Genomic DNA, 18,640 nt, shown 5'->3' on the forward strand with positions numbered 1-18,640 from the left:
GAGATTGTTATTCTAATTTACTAGTGCAACTTAATTCTCATTATATTAAAAGGTACTTAATCAACCACATCTTTTTTAATTAGCACATTTATTTAGGTGATTTTAATGTTTCTGTACATTTCTTCCATGTGTGAGTTTCTATAGGAACAGACTTTGTCATCATTATATTCATGATTTGTTCAGTATTTGCATTTTCCATACAGCAGGACTGAGTTTTGTTGTGTCTCTAACGAGTCCTGTTTCTCCTGAGTGCCATCAATGGGTGTTAATTGAAGAATGCACGATCATAATGCGGACCCTTTCAGAGCTAGCCTATGTTGCCTTCTTTTAAAGATGAAAATAATCTTTATTAGTAATTGGAACTTACAGTTCTTGGGCTGATATAGAGGAGTTACATATTTTGATACATCTATGACTGAACATTTTTTGGAGGAAATTAACAGGAAGAATGAGAACAACACATGGAAGACAAAAGTCTGTGTGAAAAAGTAAATGTGAGAAAGAAGCAAGGGGGATGGTTTCATTATTTTCATCCTTACACGTCCATGAGAAGCTTCAATGGCCTCATCGGTAACTGACCAACACAAAGTAGTTTTGGAATGTCACCGGGAATACATACAATTAGCATGACATTTCTTAGTGGTTAAATGCATATATTTATGGATGTATATTACTTTTCTGTCCTTTTTCCTATGCTTATATTTTATTCATAATCATGGTATGCATTTCTTTTGTATTGGGAGATATTTAAACTATATTAAAAAGTGGTAAATATTTAAGACACATACAAATTAAACTCATCTCAGTTGTAATCCAATTCAACAAGCATTTATTGAAAACAATGATATAAAAAGCACAGAATTGGCAGTACAGAACTATGCAACCTGAGAACAAATATGGTACCAAGCACTTGGACCTTGCTACTCAGAGTAGCAACATGGACCAGCAACACGGGCATTTCCCAGGAATGGCTAGAAATACAGCTTTTCAGGCTCCACCCAGCCTTTCTAAACCAAAATGAGCATTGTACCAAGGTTCCCAAGCAATTCAAATGCCCATTAAATTTTGAAAAGCACTATGTTAGAAGATCCTAGACTATGGAGAGATATAATTTCATAAGAAATGCTCTAACATAGAAACAAATACTGTAGGGAAATAATTCGGGTTACAGGGATTTGCTGTAGTTTTGAATCTACTTTCTTCTGTGTTATACCTTCCACATGATACATTAGCATTTTCTAAATTGTGTTCCAAGTCAAATATGTTTGAGAAACCATGCAAAAGTATACTACTGCTTAGAGAGGCCTTGTTTACAATAGTGTGTTAAAGATTTTGAGAAGTCCTGAAATTATAAGTCTGTTTCACTTAAACCCAGGATTCCACAAACATACTTAAAAATGCAACTTTTCTTTTCCTTGCATGGCACTATTAACATCCTATGGAACTAATATGCTATGGAACACACTTTGAGAGACACTGCATGTGTGAGTTTGTAACATTTGGCTCATGAATCCTTTACTAGGATTCTTCTGCTCTAAGTGAAAGTCTCTTTTTTCTTTTCATAGTTATAAAGTATCTTGAATAAATTCAACCTTGAATATAAGTATGAACAAAAAGTACATTTTAGCTCTGACATAATGTATATAATAATATAAGAAAGTCTGAGACAAATTAATTCAGCTGTTCTGTTAAAAATCATCCAGCTCTGGATAGATAAAGTTGTCTTTGAACAAACAGTATGCTAAAATCTGGCCTCCACATATCATTGAAATTAAGCCGGATCCTGCAAGTAATGAAAGGAAAGTTTTGGTTAACTACCAATAATGAATAATTCATAGCGAGATTATGCATAAGAACAATTGTCATAACTAAGATGATGTTCCTGAAACTGACATAGCATTTGAAATAGAGTAGTTTATAGATTCAGCGAAGAGAGAGCAGGTATATATTCTGGGCTAGTAAATTGTTGAAATTCAACACTTCCTTCAGGGGATAATAGGTGCATGGTTCTGTCAAATTAATAGTAAGGAGCTCCTAAAACTCAGAAATTCAAAAGCAATGAAGTCAAAGCACATGCCAAAGAGTCCACAATTCTCAATTCTTCTTTTAGTTTTCAGATCTGCCTTTTGTTTGTGTTGTTAATATTTAAAAATATTTTATAAGGCATTTTCTCTCTAATAACAAAAGGAAAATATGCTACTAACGGAAAATATTTTTAAGTATGATTTTCAGATTTTTTTCATTAAATAAATTTATTTGTTGAAATACTTTAACTCCAAATGCAACTGTTGAATTTGCATTGAGTTGTTACTACAATTCATGTTTTAATTGGGATATCGAGGTTTAACAACTGACATTGTTTCAAAACAATAAACTGTTGTTCAGTTTTAAATGGTCAGTTGTATTAGAACTCAACAATGAACTGTGAACTATATTTATCTCTGGGAAACCCCAAATCAATAATGATAAGCCTGTTTCCAAAACCCACTGTAGTCATTCTTGAAACACTGATCAAGATTTAATAGATGCACAAGGACACATTAATTAAAAAAAAAAAAAGACACCCAGAGACCTTAACATTTGATTGGCTAAGGAGACAAAGCTCACCCAGTGCTAACACGAGGCTACTGAGAACAAAAAACTAAAAAATGGAAACAAAAAACCAGCAACAAACAAAATAAGCACTTTCATATTCACACACCAACAGACAACATTCCCACTGGAGAAATCTCGAAAACAAATAGCCGACATCCTTAGGCAACATTTTTTATATAGAAAAGCAAATATCAGTAGTTTTGCCACAGAAAAGTGATGGCAACTGTAGCAATTAAGAGTCAAGTTCAGTCCTAATTCTACAAACCAAAGGAGAAAATCATCAAAGCACCTTTCAGTCGCTTAAGAAAGATTTTATGTAATACTTTTGATCAGATGCTGGCTTGTTTTGTGCATGTTGAACAAAATGAAAAGCATCAGTTACCATCGCTATCACAGCTTAAAAGAACCAAAATAAGTTGCAACATAAAAGAAAAAAACTTTAACAAATGCCGCCTTTGTATAAAAGTAAAACAAGACAAAACAAAAATGAAAAACGTTATCATAATCGCTGGAGAGAAAAAAAATGAGTCTTTGGATCAAACCATAATATTTTTAAGGCATGTTAGAAAAACTTCCACTTATCTAGTTGCTAGTCTGATCAGGGCATAAGACAAATAAATAGAGACCCAAGGTCACCAGTTTTTCTCTGTAGCTGCTATTATTTCATGTGCCAACAACTTTAATCTTCCTGGTCGTAAGCTTTTTATGAACATCTCAACAAGCACATTCATTCAAGCTGAGTTATAGTTGCACCAGAGGAAACACCAAGGGTAAGAGCACACGAGGGTTCCCCGTCCCTGGCTCTCTTCGATGCCTTGTCACTATGTATGCGGGAAACTCTGGGATTAGGCACCCAAGCCAGTTATTAGTAACATCTTTACAGTAAGATCCCACTTTATTGTCTGACACAAACACTTCTAACGAAAACCCCAACTTTTAGATAATTGTTTCCACCTTACGTTTTGCCACACCTTTCATATTTTTAAACTTATTTTTCTTGTCTGCATAGTAATCCTCTGTGTAAAGCTGGAATCTTTATAGATGTTTCTAATATGTTACCTCAGTTGTCATAAATTGCTATTAAATATGAAATTCTACAAAACAGAATCACTCTGAGAAGTTAGAGGCTTCAAAACTCAACCAATTCACTAAAAATATTTCAATTTCAGTAGATAAATCATACTTCTTGAACCTTTGTTTTCTCTACCCGTTGAGTCAAATCAGCTTTTACACAATAAAATTTGTTTTGATAAAATTGGTTAGAGCTTTTTGTCCTATAAACAAGATTCTTCATAATTGGGGTTTATATAATACCTATACCTAAGAATGCAAATATTCACAATTCAAAGACTTTTGACAACCATGGCCTGGCTTCACCCACATACCTGTTTTCTCATCTGTGAGAAGTTACTAGCTGCCTTTTCGCCTATCCTCTAAGCTTAATGCCAGTTTACTGAACACTTGAGGGACTACCAATGATCTCAGTGATGTATAACACCATATTCTGTAGCACAAATTCTCAGAATAGGCAGTTACCTCTGACTTGTGCCAAATTCTTAGGAACAATAAACACCCACAATTCCACCTACCTCAGCTATTTAGTTGTATGAAAATGCCTTCAGCTCTGATTTCATTGGCCCAATGATTCCAGTTTGTTTTAAAATATTAATCCAGCCTTACAGGGCTTTCATAAACCCGTTGTTCCTTGTATGGCAGTGAGAGTAAGACTTCAATGAAAGGCAAAGGTCCCTGAGGTAAGAGTCCTAGGTGAATCAGAGGCCTGACCGGCCCACACAACTTCCTCACACAGAGACACACATCCAACGCCAGGCCAAGAGATAGAACTTTCGAGATGTTTAGCCACTATTCTCTTATACGTAAATTTTTAACTCAAAGAAAAACAAAAAAGGTTACCTCAGACATCACTTGACAACTGTCCTCTGAGTAAACCAACCTTGGTTATTGAAACCAAAATTGCCACCCAACTATTTTAACAAATTCTGTCGACAGCCAAGTTGACTCTCTTTGCTATCAAGGTGACATTTGTTATGTGGTTTAGCTGGCTAAGGCTCAGTAAATTTTGTGGTTCTGTTCATAAAATCCAAAAAAGATAAGTCCTTGTTTTTCATAGAGAAACTTATAGCATGTCTTTCAGTATCTTTTTTTCCAATTTATTAAAAATGTGTATCTTTGAAATATTTATACAAAATAAAATATTAGTAGTTTCTAAACATGTTTTCTGTATGCACTTAACAACATTGGAGCAAAGCATACATCTAAGACATGGATGAGCAAGGTAAGTGGAGAATTAAACCGTAGTGAAGAGATTAGTAGACGACAGAAGTAATACTAGTACTATAAACAGAAACTCGACTTTAGGGGAAAGAACGTGGAAACGCACTGCATTTCCATTTTCCATCACTAAAAATGAAGCTAATTAGATAAAAAGTATTGCCAAATTGAATGAAAAGAGGAAATCTAAAAATATTTTGTGGTCAATACCTGGCTTAACATAAAGTAATAGCTTTAGAAAAGTCCACTTTCACTTGGTTAATGTTCTTAAAAGATACATAATTTATAAATTCAGTTGTTCAATTTGTGAGCAGAAAAAAGGAGATGAAATGAAATAGTTTCTCTTCTTGTACTAAAAAGACAGTGTTGCCATTCATATGGAATGGCACATACATATATCCAGTGTCTTACTCCCTGCGGTTTCAGAAGATAAGGCCCATGATCAGTCTTCTAATCCAATTGCCTGACCCACCTAAAAATTTTTATGCCCCACTTTATATATAAATATACGTTTATATTATATATATGTATATATGTATAATCTATATAGGTATCTATAAATACCTAAAGCAGCCCACCAATGTGATGTCAAGGGAAATTCCAACATTACTGCAATAGAAAAAAAGAAAGGTGTTATTCATTTTCAAAATATGTATTATTTTGTTACCCACAAAGCAATGCTTCTGTTTGATCAAATCATAACCACATGAAACAGAGAAATTTTATTCACAGTCATGAAATCAAGTACCTCTAATTTTTTTACTTAAAGGTCATTTGTCATGTCAGATATTTGAAACTTCTATCCTAGAAATGATGTTATAAATTATCAGGTCTCAGGTCGGCTCACAAAGTTGATTGGTATAATATGCCTCAAAGATGGTCCTAAGACCATCCTGCGTCCTCAAGGGCTGGCTCTCTCCGGAGTCCCGAGCCACTTCACTCTGAACTCAATTCTATTGAGCAGTTCTTGTTAAGCATTTTCTATGTGCCATGCATCAGGTGATTAACAAAACTTTTCTGGGTTCAGAACCAGTTGGTTATCTCAGTCTTGAAGACTGAACAGCCTTATGCCTCCAAGCCCTGTTGTGAATATCCCATGGCTGTCTTCCAGGAAATATTAAGCCCCAAAGTAGAATAGAGATTTAAGATGGCAAGAGTTCAATGGTCCTCCAAGTTACTGAGAGGGTTTGTGTCTCAGGGAATCGATGCTAGGTTATTGATATTCTGGCATTTTCCGACTGCAGTGATGCTGGAATGTAGCAGTTCATTTGGAAATTGTGTGTTCTTAAGTTAAAGGTTGATCATACCATTAATAGATGAGGGCACTGAAAATATGAATGATTTAAGTTGTTAACAAATAGTAATAACTTTGAATTACAACTTGTGGTTGATTACCACCCATATTTTGACTAGTGTGCTTTTTTTAAAAAATAATGGAAAATAATGGAGGAAAAGCTACAATGGAAGTGTAGATTTTGAAGGAATGGATGAAACTATCATTTACTCAGAAATTATTATACGGTAGACACTGTACCAAACAATCTCTCATTCTCGCTGAAACTTCACTAGGTATCCCCCATTTTGTAGAGGAGGCAACTAATGTAAGTGATATTGTGACTTGCCTAAGACTAAATACCTGGTAAGAAAGTAGGACTGGAATTTGAATCCATTTTCTTCTGACTCCAAAGATCGCAGGTAGAAATAAAAACCCTTTAGCCTAAGAACCCAGGAATCTTGTTAAAATAACTGGTGTTGGGTCATTTGCAAGCCTCCAAGTACAGGTCTCTTGGGTTCCAATTCCCAGTCTTTTGGCAATTTCTGCCTTAAAGAAGGGCTTTTTAGGAAAATATTGCTAACAGAGGCAAACCCTGTACAAGTTAATGACAAGTTGAGTGCGGAAGGAAAATAGGAAGCACATACATTCCAGTATAATTTTGAACTGGAAGACGTAGCTGAGCAATGCCTTGCTGAGGAAGTGGTTGAAGACCTTGGTGGGAAGGGGGGGGGGGGTCAAAGATCTTTCATCATCAGATTTTGTTATTTAGCCATTAGAGTACAATATGCATACAACAATTTAGGTATAGCATCAGATTTAATACATTTTGTTTATTTTATTTTATTTTGCTTACCAGATGAAGTGATGGCAACATGGAGAATAGTTACTGAAATAGCATAATCCCAAACCCATTCTTCCACAACCGGAACGAAAAGCAATCCACAAACTAAGTAGGTGACCTCTGTTGAGACTAAAAGAACTGCAAATAAATGGAAGAATATAATTATTTGGGATTAAAGTAAATAATTATTCTGAAATACAACTAGTAACAGGACCATTGTAAGTTATTCTGCAAAACAATTTTGTTAGAAATTTTCTTAATGTTCCTTCTGTTAACAATCCTCAAATTTGGAAAATTTTAATATATTCCATCTCTTAATAATCCTTAGATTTATAGAAAAATAACAATACATAATTTCTGTTTCTCATTCTTTATACTTAGCATTTTAGAAGGTGAAATGCAATAAAGAAAAGTTACAATGTAACCAATACATGCTGATTTGTAATTGGATTGCAAGTCTCATTTTAAGATGTATTAAAAACTAATGAAAAATGCAATTCTGAGTTTTCAGAAATTAAAAAACACACACACAAATGTTAAAGTTTAGTGAACTATAACATTTCTTTGGTACCAATCATTTCCTAACTTGGAAATAAGTTCTTTTGTGTCTTTGTAATAAAATGGTACGTTCAGATAGTCACCTGGGAAACATAACCGATAACCATGGATGAAAGAAAGCCTCATAAATGACTCATGTGGATGGAGGTGCTCTTCTAAATCCACCAGTTGTCTCAGAGTGGTTTCCCTGAACGTGTATAAAGAGCCAGGACCACATAGAGGTCAGGACCACAAATCTCTAAGAGTCTTGAGCATGTGAAGGGTCAACCTTTTGCCTTTGTCTTCGATATGGAACTTTAAGACTAGAGTGGTTTCAAAAAAGAGATCCATCAAACTTTAAAGTGACAAATATATGTGATATACCACCAAGGTCCCTTTGTAATGATATCACTTTCCATAAATATTACCTCTCTTTCCTTTTAAAACACAGCAAATGATTGGTATGTACATGTAATTTAAGAGTTGATAAATCTAGGCAAGTACACTCCATATTGTTAACAAAGCAAAAATTAAAATAACCACATTATGTTTCTACTATGCAGAAGTAATTTATTAACCAGTAAGCAAGCGATTGCCTACTAGAGATGAGCAAGACACTCACTCACCAAGGAAGCAAGTCCCAGGTGCCATTGTTTTTAAAGGCCTCATACATGATCCTCTTCAATGCTATTTAACTGAGTAGGTTTCAAAAGTTGAATGGACAAGTCATACTGACTCCTTTTCTATCACATGGAAATACAGTTCATTTCAGCATGCCCTGCTCCCTAAAATGAAGCCTGTGGAAACAAGTGTACTCACTGACACCACCTCTTCCCATTGCATTTCCACTCCTCCCTCCACCAGTGGCTCACAGACCTTCCACATTATTATAGAGAAATAGCAAAGAGAGTAACCAAAGAACATATGCATAACCCATGGACACAGGCACAGATGAAGGCCTGGGGGTGTATGGGATGGAGGGGGTCCGTGGGGGAAAAGGAGATATCTGCAATACTTCCAACAATAAAGATAATTTTTTTAAAAAGAGAGAAATACTGTTTTTATCAGCATTTACAGATTTTATAGGTTAACTTGCAACTGCTCTGAGATAGTGGTTTTAGTCTTGAGCAAACTGTATTTGCATATGATAGAAAAGTCTTAAGCTTTGTTTATGATATGAGAAAAAGCATGATTTAAAGGAAGTAGTACACATTTTGAAGTCAAGATACCAGTGTTCTAGTCTTTTGCCTTACAGCTTAAGTTACAAGACTTAGAACAGGATTTTAACCTCTGGGTTAGTCTGTTTCCTTTTCTAAAAATTGGGAAGTGGAGTACTATTGATCTACCTCAAAAAATTGTTGGGAGGATTTTAATTTAAAATGAAAACAATTTGCAATCTATTCTCTACAATACAAAGAAAGACTCACACTTTTCATGTCCTTCCTAAACATGGTCTCTTGGGTGACAAAATTACTTAAATAGACAAGAAACTTGACCCCAAATACATGCCCAAGGCTCTGAGATTACTGGTACATTTTATCTCCAAGATTAAACAAGTCTAGATTCTCAAAGTAACAACTTTGAAGAGTTTATGGCACTTATCTCCCCAAGCCCAAAATTAAAGATCTAATAGGCTAAAGGTTTATTGATGTCTTTGTCCAAATGTTAGTGTTTTGTGAGAGGAAAGGACTCTGTAAAGGGTACCAGGCATCCTGGGGATCTTCGCTAATCACCACTATGTAAAAACACAGCCTTGTCCAATAAGCCTCTGTCATCCTATCTTTCACTGGCTAACCCAAAGGCAAGAATTAAATAATAACAGTTGAGTTTTAAGTCTCTCCTTCTGCTCAAAACACACACACAACCCATATTTAAATCTCTACTGTGACTATTTCCTTATCATTTGTGGATAGTCTTGGTAAAATAAGGTAATTTGATCTCAATAGGGAAGTGCATGAAGAGAAAGTTAAGATAGAATGTTACACCTCTTGCATCTCACTAAAATGAAAGTCTCTTATCCTAACATATTCTTTGTCTAACCAAAATTGAATCAATAATGGCACCGAACAAGGTTACTCATTTGAGGGAGCTGTTTTCAAGCTTGAATTCAGTAGTTCCAGCTGACCAAGTTTCCTATACAATCATATTGGAAACCTGATTCCTTTGGCTGCAGGCCATTTTTGTATATTTGCATATGTGTTCCAAAAAAAGATGTCTTGTGGTTTCCTCAAAAAATTGTAATGTTCAAAGAATCCACAATTCATTTTTTAAAAGTAGGAAGAAATTTAACAGGGTGCTAAGATGAATGACATTTAGAAAGTAAGTTTGGAATTGCTTTTCTTCTTTTTCTCTTTTCTAATCATATGTATTTTAGTTTATTTTATTGGCTTATAGTATTTATTCTTTTTTAAAGAATATATTTATTTCTCATTATTACCTTTACAGTAATTTTTGCCTTTTTGTGTGTTTTTAAATTAAATTTATTGGGTGGCATTGGTTAATAAGATTATTTAAGTTTCAAGTGTACATTTCTATGATACATGATCTGTATATTACATTGTGTGCCTGCCACCCAAGGTCAAATCATCTTCTGAAATTGTATATATATATTTTTATTGTTGTTGTTGTTCAAAATATTAAGATGTCCCTTTTTCTCCCCAATGACCCATTCCACCCTGTCCCCCCCCATCAAAATTGTATATATTTTATAAGCTTTCATTAATTTACCTGCATTATGTTATAATGAAAAATAACATTAAAATTTTACTTTTCTAAACGTGGAGCAAAGTCACCATGAATGCCCCCAAGTCAACTACGTGTGACATATATTCAATACAAATAGATGTTATTATTAACTTATATAAGGTTGATAAACATAGTAGGTATTAATAATTATTTTTTTTAAATAAGAAATTTAAAATAGAATTTTGTTTCTTAGTATAGTCTTTCTTATCATTTTTCCTGTACAACTAAGGAAATCAAACTAAGCAGAAATGTGTGAAGCAGAAAATGAAAGACCTCTGTCATCCCAGCTTGCAGATAACAGTTTTTTGCATAATTCTCCACATTTCTTAGAACTGACACCATGTATTTTACTCTAGTCTACAAAAATGAATAACTATACTATACAGACTCTGTTGTAGTTTTCATTTTCCATTTCACATCTCACCAACATTTTTCTATATCAGCACATTAAGCCATTCTTCCCTTTTTTTCAAAAACACTTAATACACAAAAAAATTACCTATAATACCAACAAATAAAAATTCAAATAAGAATACTATCCACTTATTCCAACCCATTCTATCTTTTAGGAATAGCCACTTTAAAAATTTTTATAGTCCTTTTTCACATTAATTTTTGAAGTCAGGTATAAGATACATATGGCTGAGGAAAAAAAAGGCAAGGTATTTAAAAACATTTTATAAAACAGAAGCTATTTTGATTTTGGAGGCATTTAGTTCATTCATTGACAAAGATTGAAAATGAAAACCAATTACCTTTATAATTTGAGTCGAGCCATGAAGGATTTGTTTTGAAATCAAACGGTGCCAGGATATCCAACTCCTCCACCCTGAAGGGTTGCAAACGAAAGTGGTTCACACTGGAGAGGCGCCCGTGGCTGTGCACATCAGGGTCGACACATCACTCCCCACGCGTAACAGCAAGTCACCGGCTTCACCCACTTGGCAGCGTGTTTGAACACTGCCCGGTGCAGTGAAGTCCACATTGCCCACCACGTGTGCTTCATTGTGTCCGAGGTCGAGGCTGCGATCTGGGAAGTTCCTTCCACCAAATGTGGGAGGAGAACCCAGCACTGCAGCGAGAGCATAGGGCTTGGACACAACGAGAACCTGGGCAAGTCGCGGAACCCTCTGGGCTTTAGTTTCTTACCCGTAAATTGAAACAATCTCCAAGATCCCTTTCTGTTCTAAAATCTGAGTCCATTAAGTACACATTTTCTGCTGTACCTAAGTTTGTGCTTGTGTGCAGCCGTCATTTTCAGAGATGGCACATTTGCTCATTTTTGCTTTAAATAAAAGTAATAAAATACAGCACTTTTTAAAAATCTGCATCCTCTATTTCATAAAGACATGTCATATATTAAAGATAAACCCCTTTCAGAGCCACCTTAGCTTTTTAATTCTTGGTGAAGGCAACGTGCTACTTACTTGAGCATGATGCAGCCGGTGATCAGAACCACATAGTACACGGTGTAGAAGAGGGTGACACATGCAAGGAGATTCTGCAGAACAACCTGCAGAGAAGACAGGCGTGAGCTCCAGGGGCCTGGGCCTCTTCACGTGGTTGTTGGTAACAAGCCTGACCAAGAAACCACGATGAACCAGCTAGAGAGCGGTGGCCAGCCCTGCTTTCCTTGGAGACCACGGGTGGGATGGGCTTCACAGTGCAGAAGGAAAGTGTTGCTGCCTGGAGAGGCTGACATATTACACCTTTGCACCAAGGCTTAATGCAGTGTACAGATTCATACCACTTACCCTCCATCTACCACGACAGACTTCCTAGATGCCAATATTTATATTTTAATTTGATAAAATGGTTCTAAATCTCAGCTGTCAAAATAGTAAAAATACGATGATGGCGTAGAAATTTTGAAAAGTATGAACCAAAAAATACATAGTAACACAACAATAATTAAACCCGCGTTTAGGAATACATAGAACAATTGGCTAAAACACAATAGATGAGTCCATAATGGACCCTAACACATATGAGACTTAAGAAAAAAGCATTACAGGTAAATGGGAGCCAGCTGAGCTATTCAACAAATAGCACTGTGAAAACTTTTTAACTTTTAGATAGAAAAATCCCTTTAGACTCCAGTCTTGTACCAGACACCAACATAAACTTTAAATGTATTAAAGGCTTAAATGCCAAAAAATAGAATGGGAGAAAGTATTTGCAACATGTATCACAGGCAGAGGATTGATATTTACAATACATAATACATAAATGCACACAAATAAAAAAGACAAACCAATAGAAAAACGGACAAAGTATATAAACAGGCAGTTTATATGACTAAACATTTAAAAAGCTAACAAACAATTGAAAATGTGCTGAACTTTACTATTTGTCTTTTTTTTCACTTTATTGTTTACACCATTACAGATCTCATTTTTGCCCTCTTTGCCCAACTCCACCCCCACCCCCCTCGCCCGCTTCCCTCTGGCCATCACCGCAGTTGTCTGTGTCTGTGGGTTATTCATCTTTGTTCTTTGGCTAATTCCTTCACCTTCTTTTCTCCAGTGCCCCCTCCCTTCTCCACTCTGACAGCTGTCAGTTATTTTCTTCTCTTTTTTTAAATGTATCTTTATTGTTGAAAGTATCACAGATATCCCCTTTTTCCTCCCACCTTACTCCCGCCCCAGGCCTACTGCACTGCTGTCTGAGTCCATGGGTTATGCATATATTCATATAAGTTCTCTGGTTAATCTCTTCCCGCCCCCACCGCCATTCCCTGACCACAAACTATTATCACACACAGGAAATTTTACATGGCTACAAAATATTATTTACATAGAGTCCACATTCAAATTTCTCCCATTTTCCTCAAAATCTGAGAATACAAGAATCAATTAAATTTTCACATGTTACATTTGGTTGTCATATCTCTTTAGTGTCATACTTTGAATTTGTCTAATAGTTTTCTCATGATTAGATTCTTTAGGGAGGAATTCTACAAAGGTAATATTGTGTATTTTCCATTGTACCTCAAGAAAAGGCACATGATAGCATTTTGTCTCATTATTGGTGATGGTCATTTTGATCACTTGGTAAAGGTGACATGTGTCAGGTCTCTCTGTTTCAATTGAACTGCTTATCCTTTGTAAGTCATAAGTAATCTGTGAGGTGGCACTTGAGACTATGTGGACATCCGGTTTCCCCACAACTTTTTACCCCTTGGTTTTAGTATGCATTTATATATGTACCTTGGTGTGTACATTGGTGTGAAAATGGTAATTTTTTTATTTTATATTCTTCTTTTATATATTAGTACACATTCTTCCATAAAGAGATTTTCCATCTTCCCCTTGAACTTATGTGTTTATTTGTCTATTTTCAGTAACCTATGGATTTTTATATTCTCTATATACTATAATGTATTAATATTATAATTGCTGATGCTAAAATTGCCCCAAATTTGACTAGTCTGAGCAACTACAAGATACCTTCTGTGTCTGTTTTACATATTTCCATCATCTTGTTTGTACTTCCTTGCTCTCTGTCACAACCTGACATTATAAAAATGTCATCACTGTATTTCCATTTGCATTTTTGTCTATTTGTGAGCTTTCTGTTCCCTTCTATTGGTCTCTCTGCCTTTATATATACTCATGAATCAATATTACACTGTTTTAATTATGGAAGCTTTGTAGTATCTTTAAAATACTCACTTCTCATTGTTCTTTTTTTAGCATTCTCTTAGATATTTTTATGTTTACTTTGCCTTATAAACCTCAAAATCTACCTGAATAGCTTCATAAAACAAATTTATGTTATTTTTATTGGGATCATGCTAAATTCATTATTAAAATTAAAATAGATATAGCTTTCTAATGTTTACTCATGCTATCCAAAAACAATAAAAATTACTAAATTTATTCAAATGAACTTTTGTATCTTTCAAAAATATTTTGATTTTTCCTAACATAGGTATTACATAATTTCTGTTAAATTTATTCTTAAATTCTTTTTTGCTATTAATGTAACCAAAGTTTTATCTTCTGTAACATCATCTAATCAGCTATTATTTGTGTATATAAAACCTTCTGATTTTTGTTTTAATTTAATATTCTATTGCTTTTCTGTATTTTTTATGATAGTGTTTTCATTGATTCTCTTCATTTTCCAAATACACGACAATATCTTCTGTAAATAGAAAGTTCCACTTCTGTTCCGCTTCTTCTATTCCAGTTCTTATAGATTTATTATTTAGTCTAGTCTGATTGCATGACTAGTGCCTCTAATACATTTTTAAATAGCAGAGTTAGTGTCTTTGTCTTATTCTTGGGCGTACTGTGAACGCTTCTAGTATTCTTGTTAAGCAACACACTGGCTTTAGAATTTCACTATGTATGTGTGTTTGTGTGTGTGTGGTTATAGATATATGTTAACACTAAAGAAGAAGTAATCAGTCTCTATTCAATGTTTTAATTAAGAGTGGTTGTCAAGTATTGACAAAGGACATTTGAGCTTCTATAAAGATAATTGTATAATTTCCTATTTAGATTTACATACATAGTAACTATGTTAGTAGAGTACTTAATATTGAACCATCTGCATATTTTGGGAATAAATGTCACTTTGTCGTGATGTTTTATTTTTATGTTGCTCTCTTGGATTCTGTTTGCTAATATTATCTTTAGATTTTTACTTCCATGTTTATAAAAGAGAGTGACCTGTACTTTATATTTTATGCTATCTTTATGAAGTTTAGATGAAAATGTAATTCTTGTTTCAAAGAAATATCTTGTGAATTTTCTTCTTTTTCTATACTCAGAAATAATTTAAGTAGCCTTGGGAGTATATGACCTTTGCAGATTTAGGAGAATTCCCCTGTGAAACCTGGGCCTGGTTCTTTTATAATAACCTCTTCCATTAAGTCTCTGAAACCTGGAAGCCCTTATGTGATTTTACAAAGCACAATGCTCCCATTAACTAGAGCAGCTTTACTCTCCTCTACAGAGGGATGCTGTATGTTCTTCAAAGTCTAGCTCAATATCACAATCACACTGCAGCTTCCTTCTCCAGGACAGAGTCCATCCCTCCGACTTCTTTGCATCTATGGTGTTGTGCGTGTCTTACCGATGTGATCACCTGTGTTGTAGTGTACTTATTTATGGACGTGCCCACTTCTCTAGACAGAGATAGTGATTTAATCAAGTTTAATTCTTCAGCCACCAAAATAATGCTTAGTTCTTGGCAAGTGTTCAATAAATATATTTTTAATAACAATGAATGAAGAAAAGGAAAATAATGAAAACCCCCTTCAGTGAAAACCATAGTCAATTCATTAAAAACATGGACCCTAGGGTCAGATTACACTAGGATTTCTTTTCTAGTTCCGCACTGGCAAGGTATGACATTGGGCATTTGCACTCTGCATTTTGTTCTACTCATCTGTAAAATCGCACGGGAGCTTTGTTTTCAACACACATGTAAAATTCCCAGCATAAGTGCTATAGATGCTCAGCAGAAAACTTGCCCTCTACTCCTCCCCATGTGCAAGACTGCTGCCTGGTTCTCTGGACAATTCCTAGCGTAATCGTGAAGCAGGGCTCTCTCACCTGTAGTGTCATAGCACAGGACCCAGCCTACTAATAGTAGTTTTCTCTGAAAGTGTCTGTATGGATGAAAATCTCCAGTTCAGGTCAACAATCACTAGGAAATGCAGGAATGTGTTGTGCCTCTGACAGTTTTACATACAACATTTGTTTTACAATTGTAGTTTTATATTAGTTTAATGTAGTTATAAAACGTGTATTCTACTGGAATTCTGAACAACAATGCATTGTATTCGGAACAACAACGTAGCAGTCCTCATACCTGGGCTTTCTTCCCAGTTCCTGTGCAATTTCCCCAGACAGCAAATTAATTAAATGGCCTTTGGCCATGACTCTTTCCCTTGAGTCAGCTTTTCTCTCATTTAAAATGTAAGGATGGGGGGATTTAATTAGCCCAATGCCTGGCACATTGCGTGCACTCAATAAATATTTGTTGAGTTTTGGAACTCTCTTTACAAAAAGGTCACTTTTGCTATTACTATTAATTTATGAGCATATCAGTGATTCCTGTGCTGATAATATTGACACTGAACAGGACTTAAGTAAAGTTAACTCATAACTTACAGGGATGTATCATGAGAATTTAGATTTTTAACAACTCACTTATTTTTAACATATTCACTGTTGGTCTAATATTCTAAGGCTGTGATTTCACACATAAAACTCTGGGATTCTAAAATGTGAAAAACTGCAGCAATTACCTGGACATTTTCACCAGAAAGAGATCGTGTGTGTGTGTGTGTGTGTGTGTGTGTGTGTGTGTAAGTCCAGACTAAATATAGTCCCCCAGTCCTCATTCTTTAAGTAAGCTACTTAAGGGAGAGGATATTATCTTTTAATTATTATCTCTCCAGCAAAGCTATCATTGCTAGTTCAATCCCAAAACTATACAAAAATTATAAACAGTTTAAAATCAACCTAAAAATTATTTTTAAAAAAATATTTCCCCTGAAATAATGTTTGTACTGATTTAGAACATTTTTCTTAGCTGTTGCCATACTTAATGTTTCTTACTGATCATGTAGTGATGATGGCACTGAACAGAAAAAACTTGAGCACATACAGCGCTGATATTTTACTAAAATGAATGTAGCACCAATTTGAAATCATAATTTAAATTTTAAGTAAAAATCTGACTTTGCAGAGTGTCATTCCCTGAAGGCCAGATCTTTATAAGCCCAAAGCCTGTGTGAATTTACGCAGCTGCTTAGAGGCTTTGCATATTTCCTTGTTTTAGGTGCTTTGATTTTTTTTTTTTAGAAAGAGTATTTTTATACTGAAATAAAATGCAACTATTAACACTAGCCTCAGGGGAAAAAGAAACTAACACACCTACAGCTTAAAATGTTTCAGTACTTTGCCTCTAAAATCTTATGCATCCTTTAGAAGTTGGGAAAATAAAAGCCACCTCCTGCCAAAAAAAAAAAAAAAAAAATTGAGGACACACTGTCATGATTTCAGAAAACAAGAGCAGAAGTGCAGGTGTTAATACTAGAAAGTTCGCCCGTGCCTTAACATGGTACCTTCAAAACAGCCACTGTTGAGCTGCGTTAGAATCCTGTCTTGGGCCTGGGCCTCTATATTGCCACCATTTCCATATGAGCAAGAGTGTCGCAAAATGTTTTCTGCATGGTGCCCAGCCAAAAGTGAAACAAGTTGCTACGGAAAGAAAGGCCATTTATAGAACATATTTGCTTACGCCAGTGCCAGACAGTAACAGCAAGAGAATGTAAAGAAGCTGTTTTTCTTTACCTTGCTTGGAGCGACTCTGACCTGGAGAGCCATGTACACAGCCTATGTCAGCGAGGTGGTGAAAGCCACGCTCCTTATATGGATGACATCTGGAAGAAGAGACAATTGTCACCGTGAGCTTTTCAATTACTCTGGAAGACTAAGTGTGCGATTCAATAGTGCAGCATGATTGGATTATACAAAACGAGACAGGAGCCATCTGTGAGCCATGAGTAAGCTGCTGAGTGCCAAAATGAACATCCTTATTAGACAACTGAGTTCTCATACCATTTGTAGTTCGGTTGAATTTGAAAGACGAGTGGATTGTTTTTAGACAGTGCAGCAAATAGGCAGGGACTTGCAGTTCTCCCTGGCTGTATGAGTAATTACTGTCTCATGCGTAAATCAGAAACATGGGTTTTCAGTCAGGAGGGTTGAGACTGTCTTCAAAGGGCTGAGGCGGTGCCGCCATTCACCGTGAAGCATGGCCTGTCCTCTGGGTTTCATTCCCAAGGACCGCAGACTTCTGGAAAAAGAAATCATTAAACCCTTTTACATCACCGCAAAGCAATATAAAAATTCTGACATTCTGTTGGAAAACAGTAGGATTCCCATGCTCGAAAATGATAGCCTTTATACAGTCAGTGCAATATTTTTAAGAACTGCCAGCTTGCAGGACCGGAGCTCTACATCTCTGCCCCAAGGCTTCCATCCAGAACCAATCTTTCATTTACCACATTTCATCTCTTCATCTTTTGATTGGCACCCTCTCGTAGATGGGAATTTACCTGTGTTTTGTGGTCCTTTTCCCACTACAGCATCTTAACTTTCACACAAACACGTTCTACAAATCATACCCCGTACATAAAATCATGGTCTGGCAAAAGTGAAGAAAAAAAAAATGTTTTCAACAAGCCCAGGGTTTAATATTTTTCTTCTGGATATATTTTTAAATTTGAGTCTCATAATGCATACTAATAACACTGTCAATTCTCTTTTATTGATGTGCTTTAGACAAGTCTTTAATTTGTGGCTGCCCTGTGTCTCTGCTTACATGGT

The 18,640-nt window shown here is 35.3% G+C and overlaps 1 protein-coding gene across 1 annotated transcript; it reads right to left on the reverse strand.

Annotated features, from left to right (window-relative positions):
- Positions 1-1,688: 1,688 nt before the first annotated feature.
- TMEM244 (transmembrane protein 244) lies at positions 1,689-17,635 on the reverse strand (the record flags this gene model as incomplete). The annotated part of the gene is made up of 6 exons (XM_081140850.1): positions 1,689-1,783; positions 5,452-5,496; positions 7,017-7,142; positions 11,042-11,115; positions 11,714-11,799; positions 17,603-17,635. The coding sequence occupies 6 exons, from the start codon at positions 17,633-17,635 to the stop codon at positions 1,689-1,691; spliced, it is 459 nt and encodes a 152-aa protein (XP_080996976.1).
- Between the last annotated feature and the right edge of the window lie 1,005 nt (positions 17,636-18,640).

Source organism: Miniopterus schreibersii, assembly GCF_964146895.1.
Source record: "Miniopterus schreibersii genome assembly, chromosome: 6".
Taxonomy (NCBI): Eukaryota; Metazoa; Chordata; class Mammalia; order Chiroptera; family Miniopteridae; genus Miniopterus; species Miniopterus schreibersii.